This window comes from Pollicipes pollicipes, unplaced genomic scaffold (genome assembly GCF_011947565.3).
Source record: "Pollicipes pollicipes isolate AB1234 unplaced genomic scaffold, Ppol_2.1 Scaffold_6138;HRSCAF=7277_pilon_pilon_pilon, whole genome shotgun sequence".
In the NCBI taxonomy this organism is placed as follows: Eukaryota; Metazoa; Arthropoda; class Thecostraca; order Pollicipedomorpha; family Pollicipedidae; genus Pollicipes; species Pollicipes pollicipes.
The window spans coordinates 5,271,455-5,287,068 of record NW_023596818.1 but is presented as its reverse complement, the minus strand read 5'-3'; the positions used below and the strand labels follow the sequence as shown (position 1 = coordinate 5,287,068).

At 61.5% G+C, this 15,614-nt stretch overlaps 1 protein-coding gene across 5 annotated transcripts in view; it reads left to right on the top strand.

Annotated features, from left to right (window-relative positions):
* LOC119105771 (obscurin) overlaps positions 1–15,614 on the top strand; it is a 100,436-nt gene that overhangs the window by 77,069 nt on the left and 7,753 nt on the right. For all 5 annotated transcript variants that reach the window (XM_037229275.1, XM_037229276.1, XM_037229277.1 and 2 more), the window contains 20 exons: positions 1–159; positions 733–977; positions 1,429–1,584; positions 1,917–2,062; positions 2,409–2,517; positions 3,410–3,534; positions 3,915–4,035; positions 5,037–5,174; positions 7,638–7,823; positions 8,309–8,660; positions 8,922–9,090; positions 9,562–9,857; positions 10,336–10,441; positions 10,733–10,850; positions 11,233–11,481; positions 12,064–12,294; positions 13,015–13,159; positions 14,157–14,354; positions 14,709–14,818; positions 15,137–15,292. In XM_037229275.1, coding sequence (XP_037085170.1) covers positions 1–159; positions 733–977; positions 1,429–1,584; positions 1,917–2,062; positions 2,409–2,517; positions 3,410–3,534; positions 3,915–4,035; positions 5,037–5,174; positions 7,638–7,823; positions 8,309–8,660; positions 8,922–9,090; positions 9,562–9,857; positions 10,336–10,441; positions 10,733–10,850; positions 11,233–11,481; positions 12,064–12,294; positions 13,015–13,159; positions 14,157–14,354; positions 14,709–14,818; positions 15,137–15,292 — 3,515 coding nt within the window. The remainder of the gene's footprint in view (positions 160–732; positions 978–1,428; positions 1,585–1,916; positions 2,063–2,408; positions 2,518–3,409; positions 3,535–3,914; positions 4,036–5,036; positions 5,175–7,637; positions 7,824–8,308; positions 8,661–8,921; positions 9,091–9,561; positions 9,858–10,335; positions 10,442–10,732; positions 10,851–11,232; positions 11,482–12,063; positions 12,295–13,014; positions 13,160–14,156; positions 14,355–14,708; positions 14,819–15,136; positions 15,293–15,614) is intronic.

The following is a 15,614-nucleotide window of genomic DNA, read 5'->3' as shown; positions in this document are numbered from 1 at the left end:
CTGACGCTGATGCTGCGGCCGGCCCGGGTGGCCGACGCCGGCAAGTACCGCGTGGTGCTGACCAGCCCGCGGGGGCAGGCCGACTCGGCCGCCGACGTCCGCGTCAAGAAGACCTACGTGGCGCCGCACTTCCCGCAGAAGATCACCGACCTGCAGCAGGTCAGCCGCGGCGGCGGTCACGCTGGGGTCGGGGACGGGTCTGTGGGGGATGACTGGTCTGTGGGGACTGACTGGTGGTGGACGCGGCCTGCAGTCTGCGGATCCGACGTTGTGGTCTGTCAGTGGAAGTAGTTTGCCTTGCTTATGTGCCTGACGCCATGCGCCTGCGTCATGACGGATTTTTCCAAATCGTGACTGTTAAAAATGTGTGGTTTTCGCGCTGGCATACATCGTTGGATTCTTTCTGCGCTATCTGTAGCATCCGAAGGCTTGTGGATCTCCAATTCAGTCCGTGGTAACGTACACCAAAACAGTTAGAACGGGCAAGTGCGGAAGCGGGAGAGGACTTGAGCTGTTTGCCAAGCGCCGGCGTACACGGCACCGCTGTCGGCCGATCTGCACTGCGCCGTCACTGCACTGCTCCCCGTCCCTGCGCTGCGCCGTCACGGCACCGCTCCCTGCCCCCACGCCGCGCCGTCACGGCACCGCTCCCCGCCTCTGCGCCGCGCCGTCACCGCACTGCTCCCTGTCCCTACGCTGCGCCGTCACCGCACCGCTCCCGCCCCTCCCCAGATGCCCAAGTACGACGCCAAGTTCATGGGCCGTGTAATCGGCATCCCGCGGCCGGACGTCGAGTGGTTCTTCAACGACAAGCCGTTGCGGCCGTCGGCCAAGTACAAGGTGAAGCGCGACGCCGACATGTGCGCGCTGTACGTGCTGGACTGCACGCCCGAGGACGCCGGCGTCTACAGCTGCGTCGCCAGCAACGCCGACGGCTCGGCCAAGTGCTCCGCCACCCTCGAGGTGGTGGACCACATGTGAGTGGGTGGCGACGGCGGGGAGCGGCCCCTGCCGGGTTGCGCACGCTCGGTGGAAGTGGGTTCAGTGGTAGGTTGCGTGACACCCCACTCGATCGTGCGGGAGACCAGCAGTGGGTTAAGGCTGTGAAGGTACCGCTTGGTGGTGGGTAGTGGGTAGTCTTCGTTTGGACACATGGGCGCTGACAAAAACATCGCCGATGAACAGAAATGCCTTGTGCTCGATCTAACTGCTCGCAGTCGTTGAATGGTTACCGTTTTTCCAGTCTTGTATCTGATCTTTGTAATCTCGCTCGCGGCCACACTGCGTAAATTTCCCTTAGCAATCTGCAGGCATTCCTGTCAAGATTGTTTGATTGCCACTGTCATTTGCACCGGGGCTCTATCGTGGCATCCCCCCTCCCCCGTCACCATTTCCCGCCGTTCTGACGGCCGGCTCCGTCCCGGGCAGTGTGCGCCGGCCGAAGCCGGAGCCGCCCTACTTCCTGAAGACTATCGGCGACTGCGAGGTGTTCCCCGGCATGCAGGGCAAGTTCACGGCCTGCGTGGCCGGCACGCCCGAGCCCGACTTCGAGTGGTACAGGGACGACATGCGCATGTACCCCAGGTACGCGCGGCGCCGGCGCCGGCCGCCTCGAACACGCCCCGCTGCGCGACGTGCTTAGACTGACACTAACTGCCGGCTGCTGCTATTTCGTGGGCATTTCCAGCTGTGCTTTCAGCAGGCAAGATTGTCTTAGGTGATGATGTAAAACGCTGTGTTACTGATGTGCAAGTTTTGGAGGCAGGTGTTTTCCATGATATCGCATTTACTGATAGTGTCCTGATTGTGCGTAGCGATAAATGGCTGGGACCCCACCGTGTGATCCGGTGGGGTGGTTCGGCCCGGGCTATTGCTGGAGGGCGACTCGGCCCCTCAGCCACCGTTCCGGTTCCCAGTGACCGTATCCTGATGGAAGCGGACGGATCCGGTCTGATCCGGCTCATCATCAAACACGCCGACGAGGGCGACGCAGGCCGCTACAAGCTGAAGATCTTCAACACGCACGGCGAGGCTGCCTGCGAATCCGAGCTCTCCTACGACAGTGCGTGCCCCCCCCCCCCCCCTTCTTCCGAGAGGTCGCAGGCGCGGTATTTTCAGATGGGAGGGAGGCGAACAAGATGTTGCCAGTGTGTCTGCTAAGGAGTTTTTTGTTTGCCCCCTGCCGTTGTCCGGTTCGTGCGTTTTCCGCAGGAGTACCGGGGCGTGAATCTCTCAGTGCCCCACTGTGTCGTATTCTCATTACGCTCTGTCGCCTCTTGAACTGTGCTACACAACGTCAACATCATTCCGCCCAGAGGTTCCATGTTGCGCTGCTTTGGCCGGCTCGGTGTCCCTCTCGCTGTGCCCAGTATTTGTACCGGCGGTGACGCCGTCCGGACCGTTCGCAGCCTTCGACAGCGGGCCGTCCAAGAACCTGAAGGACCAGTACGGCGCCCTGGAGCAGCAGCTCAAGTCTGGTGTGCCCATGCCGCTCTCGGATCGACCCATCATATCCAGGTCAGCTCGCGTCCGTCATATCCAGATCAGCTCGCTCCCGTCATATCGAGGTCAGCTCGGTACCATCATATCCGGTTCAGCTCGCTCCCGTAATATCCAGGTCAGCTCGGTCCTGTCATCCGGGTTAGCTCGCTCCCGTCATATACAGGTCAGCTCGCTCCCGTCATATCCAATTCAGCTCGCTCCCGTCATATCCTGGTCAGCTCGGTACCGTCATATCCGGGTCAGCCAAATGACCAATGGCGTTATTTCCCGTCCTATCCAGGGCAGCAGCGACTCACTATCCAACCGCCCAGTCATATCCTCTGCGATGTCAGCGGATATGATCTTTTGCCGTCACTGCCGGCCAGCGCGACGTTTTTTTTCCGAGGCTGCCTGGCTGCGTGACCGTTCGAGGTGCGACCGCTTGCGTATTTCTGGGAGTGGCGTATCTCTCGCTGGTGTTGGATGGGATCGGGGCGCAGCTGCCGCTTTTCCTGTGTCGGTGTGTGATCCATACCCGCCTACCGACGTTCTCACCTGCGGTCTGACAAGTACACACCGAGTGCCGATTGCATACTGAGTACCGAGTACACACCGAGTGCCGAGTACGCACCAAGTCGGCGAGTACACGCTGAGTGCCGAGTGCACACCGAGTTGCCTGGCCTCAGGGTTTGCAAAATCGCCGAAAGCGCACCGTGGTCACAGAGCCTACACAAGAGTCAATGCCCGTTTCGCTACATCATCTATATCCATGCCAGGATTTGCTGTCAACACCCCTACAGCGACTGGTTCCCACCTGGCGTCCCACAACGCATTACCACCACCTCCTGCCGTAACTGTGACGGCGACGGTGACGCTGGTGCCAGCGCCACGTCTGGTGATGACGTCTGACGGCCCGCTCCGCCGCCAGGATGACGGACCGTCAGCTGACGCTGTCGTGGCGGCCGTCACCGACCGCCGGCCAGAGGATCCCCGTCACCTATCACGTGGAGATGGCGGAGGTGCCGCGCGGAGATTGGTTTACCGTCCGTTCAGGTGGGCACGAGGCGGCGCCGGCGGTGCTCTCGTAGTGACGTCCTCCATTGACGGCACCGGCGCTGGCTACCGTTGGGATTTGTGACCGACACCAGCCGTTGCGTAAGGACTGTGGGGATCGCCTTCCCGGCATCACGAATAGACACAGCATATTTATCCCACCATTTCCGGACGCTACTTCGCTTTAAGTGTGGCACTGCCCCCGCGATATGAAGGAGGCGAAGTGTTCCTCGCATGACGTCTGCAGCCAAGCAATGAGCGAGGTCTGCAACCTGCAACCGTCTGCAACGAACGAGATGTTCCTCGCAAATCGTCTGCAACCACGTGTCCCTCGACCCGTGGCGACAAGTGCTCCTGCTAACCACGACATCGTCGTTCAGGTGTGCGCGGGTGCTCGGTCGAGATCCGCAATCTGGAGCCCCACCGCGACTACAAGTTCCGCATCAAGGTGGAGAACAAGTACGGCGTGAGCGAGCCTTCGCCTCACATCACCACGCAGAGGTGAGTCTGATCGATCGCCACCCGGACGAGGTGTGACGTCTGTGAACGTACGTGCCCGCCCACTGGTTAACATCGGGAACACCACGCTGGATGGCCCATCGTCCGCGTTGAGAACTGCACCGAGACCGTAGCCACAATCTGTTGGAAATCGTGCCCGAACTGCATCACCCGCGCGCCGTGGACATGACAGGGGCTATGCGCTGCAAAAGGTGGACGCAGTTTCCGTAATGTGCGTCGGTGTGGAGAGAGACAGCTCTACCATCGCCCGCCCGGGCAGTAGCTGTCCCGGTCTCTGACGCCCCGTCCCCTGGCAGAGAGCGGCTGGTGCCCGAGCCGCCGGAGTCGGGCTCGTACCCGCCCGGCCTCTGACACCCCCTCCCCCTCCTCCGGGTAGTGAGCGGCTGATACCCGAGCCGGCGGGGTCGGGCCCGTACATACCCGGCCTCTGACGCCCTCTCTCCCTACCCCTGGCAGAGAGCGGCTGGTACCCGAGCCGCCGGAGTCGGGCCCCTACCTGCCCGGCCCCTGACGCCCCCTCCCCTCCCCCTGGCAGAGAGCGGCTGGTACCCAAGCCGCCAACGTCGGGCTCGTACCCGCCCGGCCTCTGACACCCCCTCCCCCTGACAGAGAGCGGCTGGTGCCCGAGTCGCTGGAGTCGGGCCAGTACCTGCCCGGCCTCTGACGCCTCCTCCCCTCCCCCTGGCAGAGAGCGGCTGGTACCCGAGCCGCCGGAGTCGGGCCCCTACCTGCCCGGCCTCTGACACCCCCTCCCCCTGACAGAGAGCGGCTGGTGCCCGTGGCGCCGGAGTCGGGTCCCTACCCGCCCGGCCTCTGACGCCCCCTCCCCCTGACAGAGAGCGGCTGGTGCCCGAGCCGCCGGAGTCGGGCCCCTACCTGCCCGGCCTCTGACACCCCCTCCCCCTGACAGAGAGCGGCTGGTGCCCGAGCCGCCGGAGTCGGGCCCCTACCTGCCCGGCCTCTGACGCCCCCTCCCCTGACAGGGAGCGGCTGGTGCCCGAGCCGCCGGAGTCGGGCCCCTACCTGCCCGACGGCGAGCAGTTCAAGCCGGACATCTCCTCCTACTTCCCGCGCGACTTCGACATGGAGAAGTGGGCAGGAGGGCGCGCCCATCCGCCCACGTAAGTCACGGTGTGACATCACCTAACCTCCGTGTGCGGCATGCTGCGTGGAGAACGTCTTTGAATGACGTCACGTATTTGTTTTTGACGAAATATGGTTGTCTAATTTTCTAACGGGTTCGTCTTTTTATGTTTGTTCAATGACAGGTTTTAATTGCTTGGCGTGAGCTGTCCGGTACCTGTTTAATGAAAGCCCTAATGATCCGACGTAAGGTGTGCAATTTGGGTATGAATGTGCCCTAATAGTGTGACATGAACTGACAATGTTTCGCCAATTTTACCAAGGCATATTTTATTAACTGCATCGTGTAACATGGTGTGACCACTAACTGGTCCGTTGTCCGAACCACCGCCTGCGCCCGCGCCCCGGTCCGCCGGCCCCTGACCCTCCCGCCGACCCCCCTGACCCGCCTCGCCGCCGCGACAGCTCTCCGCTGAGCCTGCAGTACGGCACGGCCGTGCGGCGCCACTACCGCGCCGTCGAGCCGGGCGAGGAGCGCGCACCGCGGCCGGCGCGCGCCGCCGACGCGCCGGACGGCGGCCCGCCGCGCGCCGGCCGACGTCGGGCCCGTCTCGCACGTGGTGGAGCGGCTGCTGGTGCGGCGCCAGGTGGAGGAGGCCGGTCGGCTCGCCGAGCGCTGCGCCGGCCTGCACGGCTCGTCGCGGCCGGCGCGGGCGGCGCGCGCCGCGCGCCACCTGGAGACGGTGCGTCGCCGACGCCGCGCGCTCTCCGAGATCACCAACGAGGAGGTGGACGCGCCGGTGCCGCGCGCCGAGGAGCGTCTCTCTCCGCGTCGCGACTGGGAGGGCGAGTTCGAGAAGATGGTGACGCACGGGGGCGCGGCCCTGCGCGGCTGCTGCGACATCGACGCCTGGGAGAGCAGGTTCATGGACCACGACTGAGCGGCGGCGCTGGCGAGGGCGGCGCGCTGCGACGCCTCCGGGAGCGTTGGCTAGGGTGTGGGAGGATGGCCACTAGGCGGAGAGGGGCTGGCAGTCTGGTGTCCGTGCTCTCGTCGGAGCACTTGTGTGGTGTGAATGGAGTTCGTTTTGGCATACGTGTGGGTGTTCCTTTGCAATGCGCTACAATGCAATCTTAGATAGTTTCCAGGTTTGTGCCGTCTTCTTTTCTGAGTGCGACGAGTTAGATGCCTTTACACAATGTCAAACAATGTCCTTACCCATGAGAATACTCCTTTCTGTTGTGGATGAAAATGGAGCTCGTTTTAGCGTGCGTGAGGTGTTCTTTTGCAATGCGCTACAATGCAATCTTCGATAGACTCCAGACTTCTGTCGTCGTCTTCTTTCCTGAGCATGACGCGTCAAATAGTTCTAACAAAGCTCTGGCCCATTGTCAACGTGTAGAAGTTCTTTATTGAATTCATGGGAGGTGGGGTTAACGTCGTGTGATGTCTCCGTTGATAATCTGGCACCGTTGGAGGTCGTTCTGCTGTTTCAAACCCCTTCCCGCGTGCCTGGTCGCGGCCTGCGTGTTTGCGTGCCTCACTACTAACACCGACTCACAACGCTCTGTGAATAAACCTCGGCCCGGATTTGTGAACGCCTCCGCTCGTCGTTGCGTGTCTGGCGCCCGATTCTGGCGTGCTTGACCGGCCCGCCCAGCCGATTCTGCCGTTCGGCTCTGGTCGGCGGCAGTCTGCCCTCATTCTTTTCTCTCCAGCTGCCACGAGGTACGAGCAATGGTGCCGTTCGCTGCAGCTTCCCGCTTCCGCCGTGTTTTGTTCGCTTCGCTCTTCAGCATGGCTTCAGGTCCTGCAGAGCTTCGGCGAGGCTGGAGCTCTGCTGTCGTCGCTCGCATTCTACGCCCGACTGGCACCTAGGCGGCAGTGTTCTCCCCGGTCTTCTGTGTGTCCACCTGAGTTGTACGGGGGAGTGTCTGCTTCTGACTGTTGGCGTCTCGGTTCTAGCGCAGTAGGTAGCGGCCGTCAGGTGCTGTCGGGCTCGGCAATGGTCGGTGTTGTGAGCGCGCCTTCCCCGCTTCTGCTGCGCTCTAGTGGAGCGTACTTGCCGTGACTTGCTCTGCTTCTTGGTGGCACGCCCAGCGTTTGGTAGTCCGCTCTAGTCGGCGAGTATCGTTGTGTGGCAGGTGTCTCTGATCGTACGTATAAGAGCTGTGCGAGGAGATGCTGCGCTTGTCGTGTGTAGACAGCGGCTGATACTGGAATAGCTGAGCGGGTGGCCTCTGTAGTTGCGAGCGTTCGATGATACGTGACTAGACAGCACACGTTTCTACCTCACAGCAATGCGACGAATTTCTACCCCACGTTTAACCTCCGACTCTAACTGTACCGACACGGTGTGAACTTGCGCCCCACAACCTAAGCCTGCTCGTGCTCGATCCAGATGTCGCGCCCTTGTCGTGCCCGAGTGCCCGCTCGGTGACCCCCGTCGTGCGGCACCGACGCTGCCGAACGGGCCCCTAACAGCCGTCGACTCGTCCAGGTTCCTGCGCCAGGAGCGCGGCACGCAGTACGGCGTGAAGGGCCACGGCGCCGACCTCAAGTGGTTCGTGTACGGCCACCCCATGCCCGATGTGCGCTTCACCTTCAACGGCGCGGACATAGAGATGGGCGGCCGGTACAGCCACAGCTTCACGCGCGCCGGCGAGCTCACGCTCTTCGTCAACAAGTGAGTGCGCCGGCCGGGAAACTCCCGGAGAGCTGGACACTGGGTGAATGATGTGTTGGAGATGAAGTGCGCTGCTGGCCGACTGTTTCTGGGGCGGGAAGGATATTGTTCAAAAGTGGGCGTTTGGTAGTGTTTTGGGCGTGGAGCTATGATGGGCTCGGAGCGTGATCCACACCCTTTGACGTCCTGTTAGCGTGAGGTCGGACGGTGTGGCCGTTCGATTCCCTCCTGTTCACATTCTAGCGGAGAGACCACATGCGCGCGCCGGTCTCGCCGTCAAATGGCCTGCCGGTTTGGTGCTGTCTGTGCGGCTGACTTCCGTGTGTAATTACCTACCGATCCGCTGCCGCCGCAGCGGAAGTCCACGCTGTCCACAGCTGCCTCTGCCACGGCTGCCTGTCGTGTCTGTCGCGTCTTCCGCTGCCCCCCCCCCCCCCCCCCCCGCGAGCGCCGCACCCCGCCTGACCGCGCCCTCCCGTCGCCAGGATGCTGGAGCGCGACCAGGGCGTGTACGAGGCGATCGTCTCCAACCCGCACGGCGAGGCTCGCCAGCGCGTCACCCTGCACGTGGCCGAGCACCCCCGCTTCACGCACACACCGGAGGAGGCGACCGTCATGCAGCGCGACCAGGCGCGCTTCGAGGCGCGCGTGACAGGCGTGCCGCGCCCGGACATCCGCTGGTACAAGGACTGGCTGCCGCTGGCGCCCTCCGACCGCGTGCGCATCCACTGGAAGGAGCCGGACACGTGCGTGCTGCTCATCAACGGCTGCGTGCCGCGCGACAACGGACTCTACTCCATCAGCGCCACCAACGTGGCCGGCACCACCTCGGCCTCGGTGAGCCAAGCGGGAGGCGCTAGAAGGGCGGGTGCCGCTGTGGCGCTTTTGCGTCGCGGCTGTCTGGGCTGGTGTGGGGAGCGTTTGCAAGGGTTGTCTGTCGTTGCGTAGTCATGGCGGGCGTCGTGGCTCGGCGTCAGCAGCTGTCTTAGGGCGCCGCTTCCCTTCCGGCACGCCGTCTCGCGCTACGTTGCCCCACGTTCTCTCCCTCGGTCTGTTGCTGGCTACTGACGCCCCCCCCCCCCCCCCGGCCCTCCTCAGGCGATGCTGCACGTCGAGTACGACGAGGCCATGTACAACTACATCTCGTACTCGCCGGCGCGCTCCGTGCGGCCGCGCACCAAGGCCTTCGAGGACTTCTACAACGTGGGCGACGAGCTGGGCCGCGGCACTCAGGGCATCACCTACCACGTAGTGGAGCGCAACAACGGTGCGATCACCTCCTCCTCCCTCCCCCCCCCCCCCCCTCGGCCTTCTGTGGGAGGCTGAAAGTCTGCTGCTCAAGCAACGTCCCTCGCTAAGTTGGCGAGGAGCGTTGCCTCAGGTCTCGCGGACGTTTTATTTAAAGTACCCCGCTATGTTTACAGTTGAGGATAGGAAGCTCATTGGCGCTTGCTCTCGCGCAATGGTTGATCCAGCCTGGTTGAAATAGCGTCACTGGTCCGTGGTCATGAGTTGTTCGTTTTCTCAGAATTCAGCCGACGTTTCAAGGTGGTCTGTACGTGAGCTGGAACGATTTGGCACTCATGCCTCTGAAAAGGAAGCTCGGCGCATTGTGTGCGCTTCGCACTCCTGAACACCGCTGTCTCCTCGCTTAGCTAACGAGTCGTTAGTCACCGCGGCAGGGTGTCGTTGGCTTGTCCGGGCCCCTGAAGCCCCCCCCCCCCTTGCCCTCCCCCAGGCCGCAACTTCGCCGCCAAGTGCATGAACGGCAAGGGCGAGCACCGCCAGGCGATGAACAACGAGATGTGGATCATGAACCAGCTGAGCGACCGCCACCTGGTGCGCCTGTACGACGCGTACGAGTCCCCGCGGCAGCTGATCCTGGTGCAGGAGCTGTGCGCCGGCGGGGAGCTGCTGCCTGCGCTCTGCCGCCAGCCGACCTACACCGAGGCCGACATCGCCAGCGTCGTGCGGCAGACGCTCTGGGGTCTGCAGCACATGCACAGCAAGCACATCGGCCACCTCGGGCTCACGGTGAGGGTGGGCGGAGGGCGGAGATCAGCGAGCGACTTGTGACGGTGCGCCACGTGGGGTGTTGGCTTCGTCCGCTGTTTTTTTTTTTTTGTTTTGTTTAGGTCGATGGATGTGTTTCTTTGCTTTATGTTCGTCGTGAGTCTCCAACTCTACAGCTGAAGACTAGTAAGACATTCCGTCTTCTCATTCCGTCGACGTCATTGAACAATTCATCATTGCGTCTTGCTCAGTGTATCCGCGGTTTTGTCGTCATGCATTAGCCATACCTTGACAGCTCGTGCGGATTATAGCCGAGAAATCCCCGTCATGGATCTAGCAGCCTCCCTCGCTCGTGAAATCAAACGTATACCGCGTGATGACTGTGCGTCAGGTGAGATCACAAGCTCACCGCGTGCACGCTTCCCCGTGTTTTTGGTGTGATTGGTCTGTTGCTGCCGCGGCCGAGGCTGACCGGTGCGCCTGCTGCCCCCGCTCCCAGCCTGGCGACATCCTCTTCACCCGGCCCGGCGGCGACGAGATCAAGCTGATCGACTTCAGCTACTCGCGCCACATCAACCCGCAGAAGCCAGAGCGGCTTGACTACGGTGCGTCGTCAGCCCGAGACGGGGGTAAAATGCTGGTGCGGGCCGGGCAAACTATCTCAAAATAAAATAATCAAATTTGAATCTGTCAAGTTTTATGAATCTGGGCATACTGATGTGTATTTTGCATAGGCAACTGATGTGTATTTTGTATCAAGGGAGCCGAAAATGATTCGGATTGCACATGCTGCACATGATGATTGCACTTCACACGTTGGTGCTGGCGGCAGTGAACAGTGTTGTTCCTACCCGTCGCACGTGTGACGTATGCCTGATTTCGTGTCGACCTCGCAGGCATGCCGGAGTTCGTGGCGCCGGAGATCGTGAACAGCGAGTGCGTGGGCCTGCCAGCCGACATCTGGTCGGTGGGCGTCATCACCTACCTCCTGCTGTCCGGAATATCGCCCTTCAGGTCAGCCACGCGGCTCCGCTGCGCTGCTGCCACGCCGTTCAGCCGCAGGCTTCTGTTGGCACGCAGCTTTTTAAAATAATGTTTCTGGTCTAATTATGGATATCAGTACCCAAGTTTGCAAATTAAAGCAAGTGAAGTGGTTTTAACGTGGTGGCAGAAGACTCCTTTATGCAGGCATGAGCACTGCACTTTTCAATAGCTGTCACCGATAACGGTTGTTTCAAATCTGGGCTCAACGCTGAGGGATGAAAAGCAGGACTAGAGCGTAGGGGGAATACTGTCGCACTGAGAGGATTTGTCGTAAGCCTCAGTGATTTGTCAATGCACTCGAGAACATTTTCACTCGCGAACCGCTCCCACGCCGCCGCCTTACGTCATCCAGAGGCGAGAACGACCGCGAGACGCTGAAGAAGATCCAGAGCGGCGAGATGGACTACGACCTGGACGCGTTCTCGGGCGTCTCGGAGGAGGCTAAGGACTTCATCGCCAAGCTGCTGGTGTTCGCGCCCGGCGAGCGCCTGGACGTGCGCAGCGCGCTGAGGCACCCCTGGCTCAAGTTCGCCGACCACGCGCCGCCCACAGTCAAGGATGTCTCCACGGACCGGCTCAAGATCTACCTGGAGAAGTTCAGGTGAGATGGTCTGGAGCAACGGCTACGCGCGGAGGGATCGGCGCGGCCGCCATGGTAGGTGGGCTCTCTGAACAGCTGACGGCGTTCATCGCCGATCATTTACTTTCCCGTGATGGATATTTGCGTTTTGGCATGAGCGCGTGACTGACAGATGGCATCCTAAAAACGCATTTTATCATCTTGGGTGGTGTTTGGTGTTCAAGAGGTGGGTATGTCGAGATCCAACATCCTCCATACGTTTGAGAACACTGCACCGTAGACCTGCCGAGACGCCGTTGTTCTCTCTGCGTGCCTCACATCCCACGGGCGATGTTCGCCAGTCCGCACGCGCCTGCCACCTCCTCGCCAAGGACCGGCGCCGTACCGCGTCACGTGCCGTGCGCCCTGTGCCGTCACGTGCCGCGCGCCCTGTGCCGTCACGTGCCGCGCGCCCTGTGCCGTCACGTGCCGCGCGCCCTGCGCCGCCACGTGCCGCGCGCCCTGTGCCGTCGCTGACGCGCGCCCTGTGCCGTCGCTGACGCGCGCCCTGTGCCATCGCTGACGCGCGCCCCGTGTCGTCGCTGACGCGCGCCTCCTCGCCAGGGACTGGTACCGGAACGCCTCGTGCCGCACGTGGTTCCGCCGGCGGCCGCTCAGCTCTGCGTTCACGCACCCGAGCTGCATGGTGTACCCGCCGGACGTGGTGTACACGCCGCCGCCGTCGCCGGAGCCGACGCGGCGCGTCAAGTGGCAGCCGCCGCGCCTGGAGCCGGACGGACCCGACGGGCACGAGCCCATCGATACGGAGATCGGCTGGGTCGGCACCGAGAGCCAGTGAGTGTAGGGGGGCGGGGGAGGGGGTGCAGAGATCGGCTGGGTCGGCACCGAGAGCCAGTGAGTGTAGGGGAGGAGGGGAGGGGGTGCAGAGATCGGCTGTGTCGGCACCGAGAGCCAGTGAGTGTAGGGGAAGAGGGGAGGGGTACAGAGATCGGCTGGGTCGGCACCGAGAGCCAGTGAGTGTAGGGGGCGGGGGAGGGGCACTGAGGGCTAGGGAGTGTAGGGGAGGGGGGGGGGGGGGGTACAGAAATCGGCTGGATTGCCACCAGGAGCCGGTGAGTACGGGGCAGAGCAGGTGGAGGGTAAGAAGCTATGCCGGTGTTCCGCCGAGAGCCAGCAACTCAGGGAGTGGGGAGGAAGAGACACGGCGGGAAGAGCACTCCATCGCACGCCCGTGATTGACAACGGCTCTTCGAGTTATTGCGTTTGGCGAGGTGGAAAGGGAGTGGCGACATTTGGTGGTCAGAGTTCACGCGCAGACGATTCATCATGATTCGATCATGATCATGATTCAGATCATGATCATGATCAGACGATCATGATTCATGTCCTTTAGGACATGAATCATGGACTTCCTCCGGTGGTTTGGAGCGAGTGGTTTCTCCCCGTGGTAACTGTACTGCGCCTGCTGCCGGTTTGTACCTGACAAGATCACCCCGCATGTTCTCAGACACGTACCTGCGCCCGCTCCACTGACCCCCTGCCGTTCGTCCCCAGCTACCAGCAGGGTCCGGACACGTACCTGCTGCAGCTGCGCGACACGGGTCTGCCGTCCCGTCTGCGCGAGTACATGAAGGTGGCGGCCGAGCGCTCCCCGTCGTACGCCCGGCGCGGCTGCGAGGACCCGCTCTTCGACCGCTCGGTGAGCCGAAATAGCCGCTGGGGGTGGCCGGGGAGGGGGCGCGGCGCTCTGAATCAACACCAGCGTCACTTCTAAACGTAAGAACGCGAACGTAAACGTAAGAACGAACGCGAACGTAAGAAGTGTTCTATCGCCTGCTACAAACCGACGCCGCCGTCTTCGTTTTGCGCTCGGTTGTTCGCATGTGGACGATGTTCTGCAGGCGATTTTTTTCGATCCAGAGAGCGCGGTTGCGCTGCTGTTATTAAAAAACATGCCACAGCAAGCGACTGTTGCGACATTGGGATGCAGTGGAAAGTTCATTCTTCTGAACGTAGAAGCTGCCAGGGCCTTACGCGTCAAGGCGTGACGCGGTAGGTCCTGACATAGGTGGCGCTGGCGCTTACACACTGAAAAGGTGGCGCTAGCGATGTTATATTTACCAGTCTTCCCTCGACCTGCGTGATGCAGTGCGCGGCAGAGATATGTCGGTAGCATTCAGCTGTTCCCCAAAGCAGTGGCCACGTGCCGTTTTTAAGCAGATTTCTTCATTTCACGGCATGACTCTTTTCATACTTTACCCTAGAGGGAGGGTGGTGTGCCCTCCTTCGCTTTGTAAGCCTGCCTGTCCTATCCTGGGCTACTGGAAGGCTCAGCCTTCAGGAGCTTTTATGTCGAACGTAAGTTTCCGACATGTTAAGATATATCACTTAAGTGGTGAAATTAAGCGATAATTGGAGCGCATTTAATTTCAGGGTTGTCTGGAGTTTTGTCATAGTACTCACATATACCTGCTAGATAATGCCCCCACACCTACTCGATAACGTCGTTTAACCATCACATGGTGTATGGAGGGCCAGTTATCATTATGAGCGCCAATAATGCCGAAAATCGAGAGCTGAAGGCCGTTCTTACCTACATGGAGACCACTCAGCCCCATCACCGTCTCCGTTTTCCATTGACCCGCGTACCCCAGCCCCGTCCGTCGGTTATCACCACCCCGCTCGGCCCTCCGCAGCTGCCGATCGTGCACGAGCGGCGCCGCTTCACCGACATCATGGACGAGGAGATCGACGACGAGCGTAAGACGCGCATCAGCCAGTACGACGCCGAGGCGCGGCCGCACGTGCCGCGCCGACTGCGCTACGAGATGGGCACGCGCGCTGACGCCGTCGTCGAGGCCGAGACGCTGCTGGAGCAGCGGCGCGACGGACAGGTGGGCCGCCAGGCGGGCGGCGCCCGGCGGGTCTGGCGGACCGCGGTCTGGAATGGGAGGCAGTGCCCATGGTTGTCGTTGGTGGTCTTTGAGCGACTCTTCGGACAGATAAGAGATGTTCCTGACTCACGTTCCGTAGTTTTCAGGACTGCGCACTGTGTCATTTTGTGGTAAACGGCTGTTGTTTAAAATTGCCAGCGTGGCTTGTGTGCTGTTCTACATTTGCATACTTAGCGCTTTTACTTCGCTACACTTTACCTTGCTTACTCGACTTCCTGAAGGTCCTTTGTCTTCGCTAGTTCCGTAGAAATGCTCGTCTTTGGTACGCTGACGGTGGTCGCCGTTGTCCCGCAGTTCCCGTTCTTCCGCGAGAAGCCGTCGGACACGGCCATCCAGGAGGGGACGCCGTGCGAGATCTCCTGCATGGCCGTCGGAGAGCCCAAGCCAATCGTGCAATGGTTCAGGTGAGACCCTACCTGCCTCCCCATCACCAGCTGCTCCTTCCCCAGCTGCTCCCTCTACCCCCCCCCCCCCCCCCCCCCCCCCCCCCCCCCCCCCCCCCCCCCCCCCCCCCCCCCCCAGCTGTTCCCTCTCCCCCCAGTTGCATCCCCGGCTGCTCTCCAGCGATGCCCGTTCCATATGAGCTATATCGTGAGCCACTGTCAAGCACGAAAGTAGCTTATCTGCGACGCGCAGCGCATGGTAATCCTGCACCCTGACCTAGCGATTTCGCCTTGTCCACATACGTGCCACGTCAGCAACAACCCCGTCCGCTTCGACAGGAATGACATCGTGATCGGCGAGACGAAGCGGATCAAGATGGTGGAGGAGGACAACGGCCGGTCGCGGCTTCGCTTCGAGCCGGCGATGGACTTCGACCAGGGCGTCTACAAGGTGGTGGCGCGCAACAGCGTCGGCCAGACCGTCACCAAGTGCCGGTGAGGGGTGCACGCCGCCGTCGGACGGTGTTGAGGGTGGCAATGCCGGATTCAGCTCATGCCGCTCAGCAGCGAACGCCGCCGATGGAGTATTAAGCTTGTACTCTGCCGTCCTAGAGATGCGCGGACAGATGATGCGTCGGCCCGTATTTTAACGTCACAAGTAAGCGAGCGCACGATGCCCCGCCGTCTGCCAGCGCTGTGATCGCTGCCAGCTGCGTCCATTTTAGCTTGCTTATTATGGAGAGCAGGTGATTTAATGAGATGCCGTCCCCCATCTGCGTGGGACCTGCTGAATAAAAGATTTCAGGTCTGACAGTAT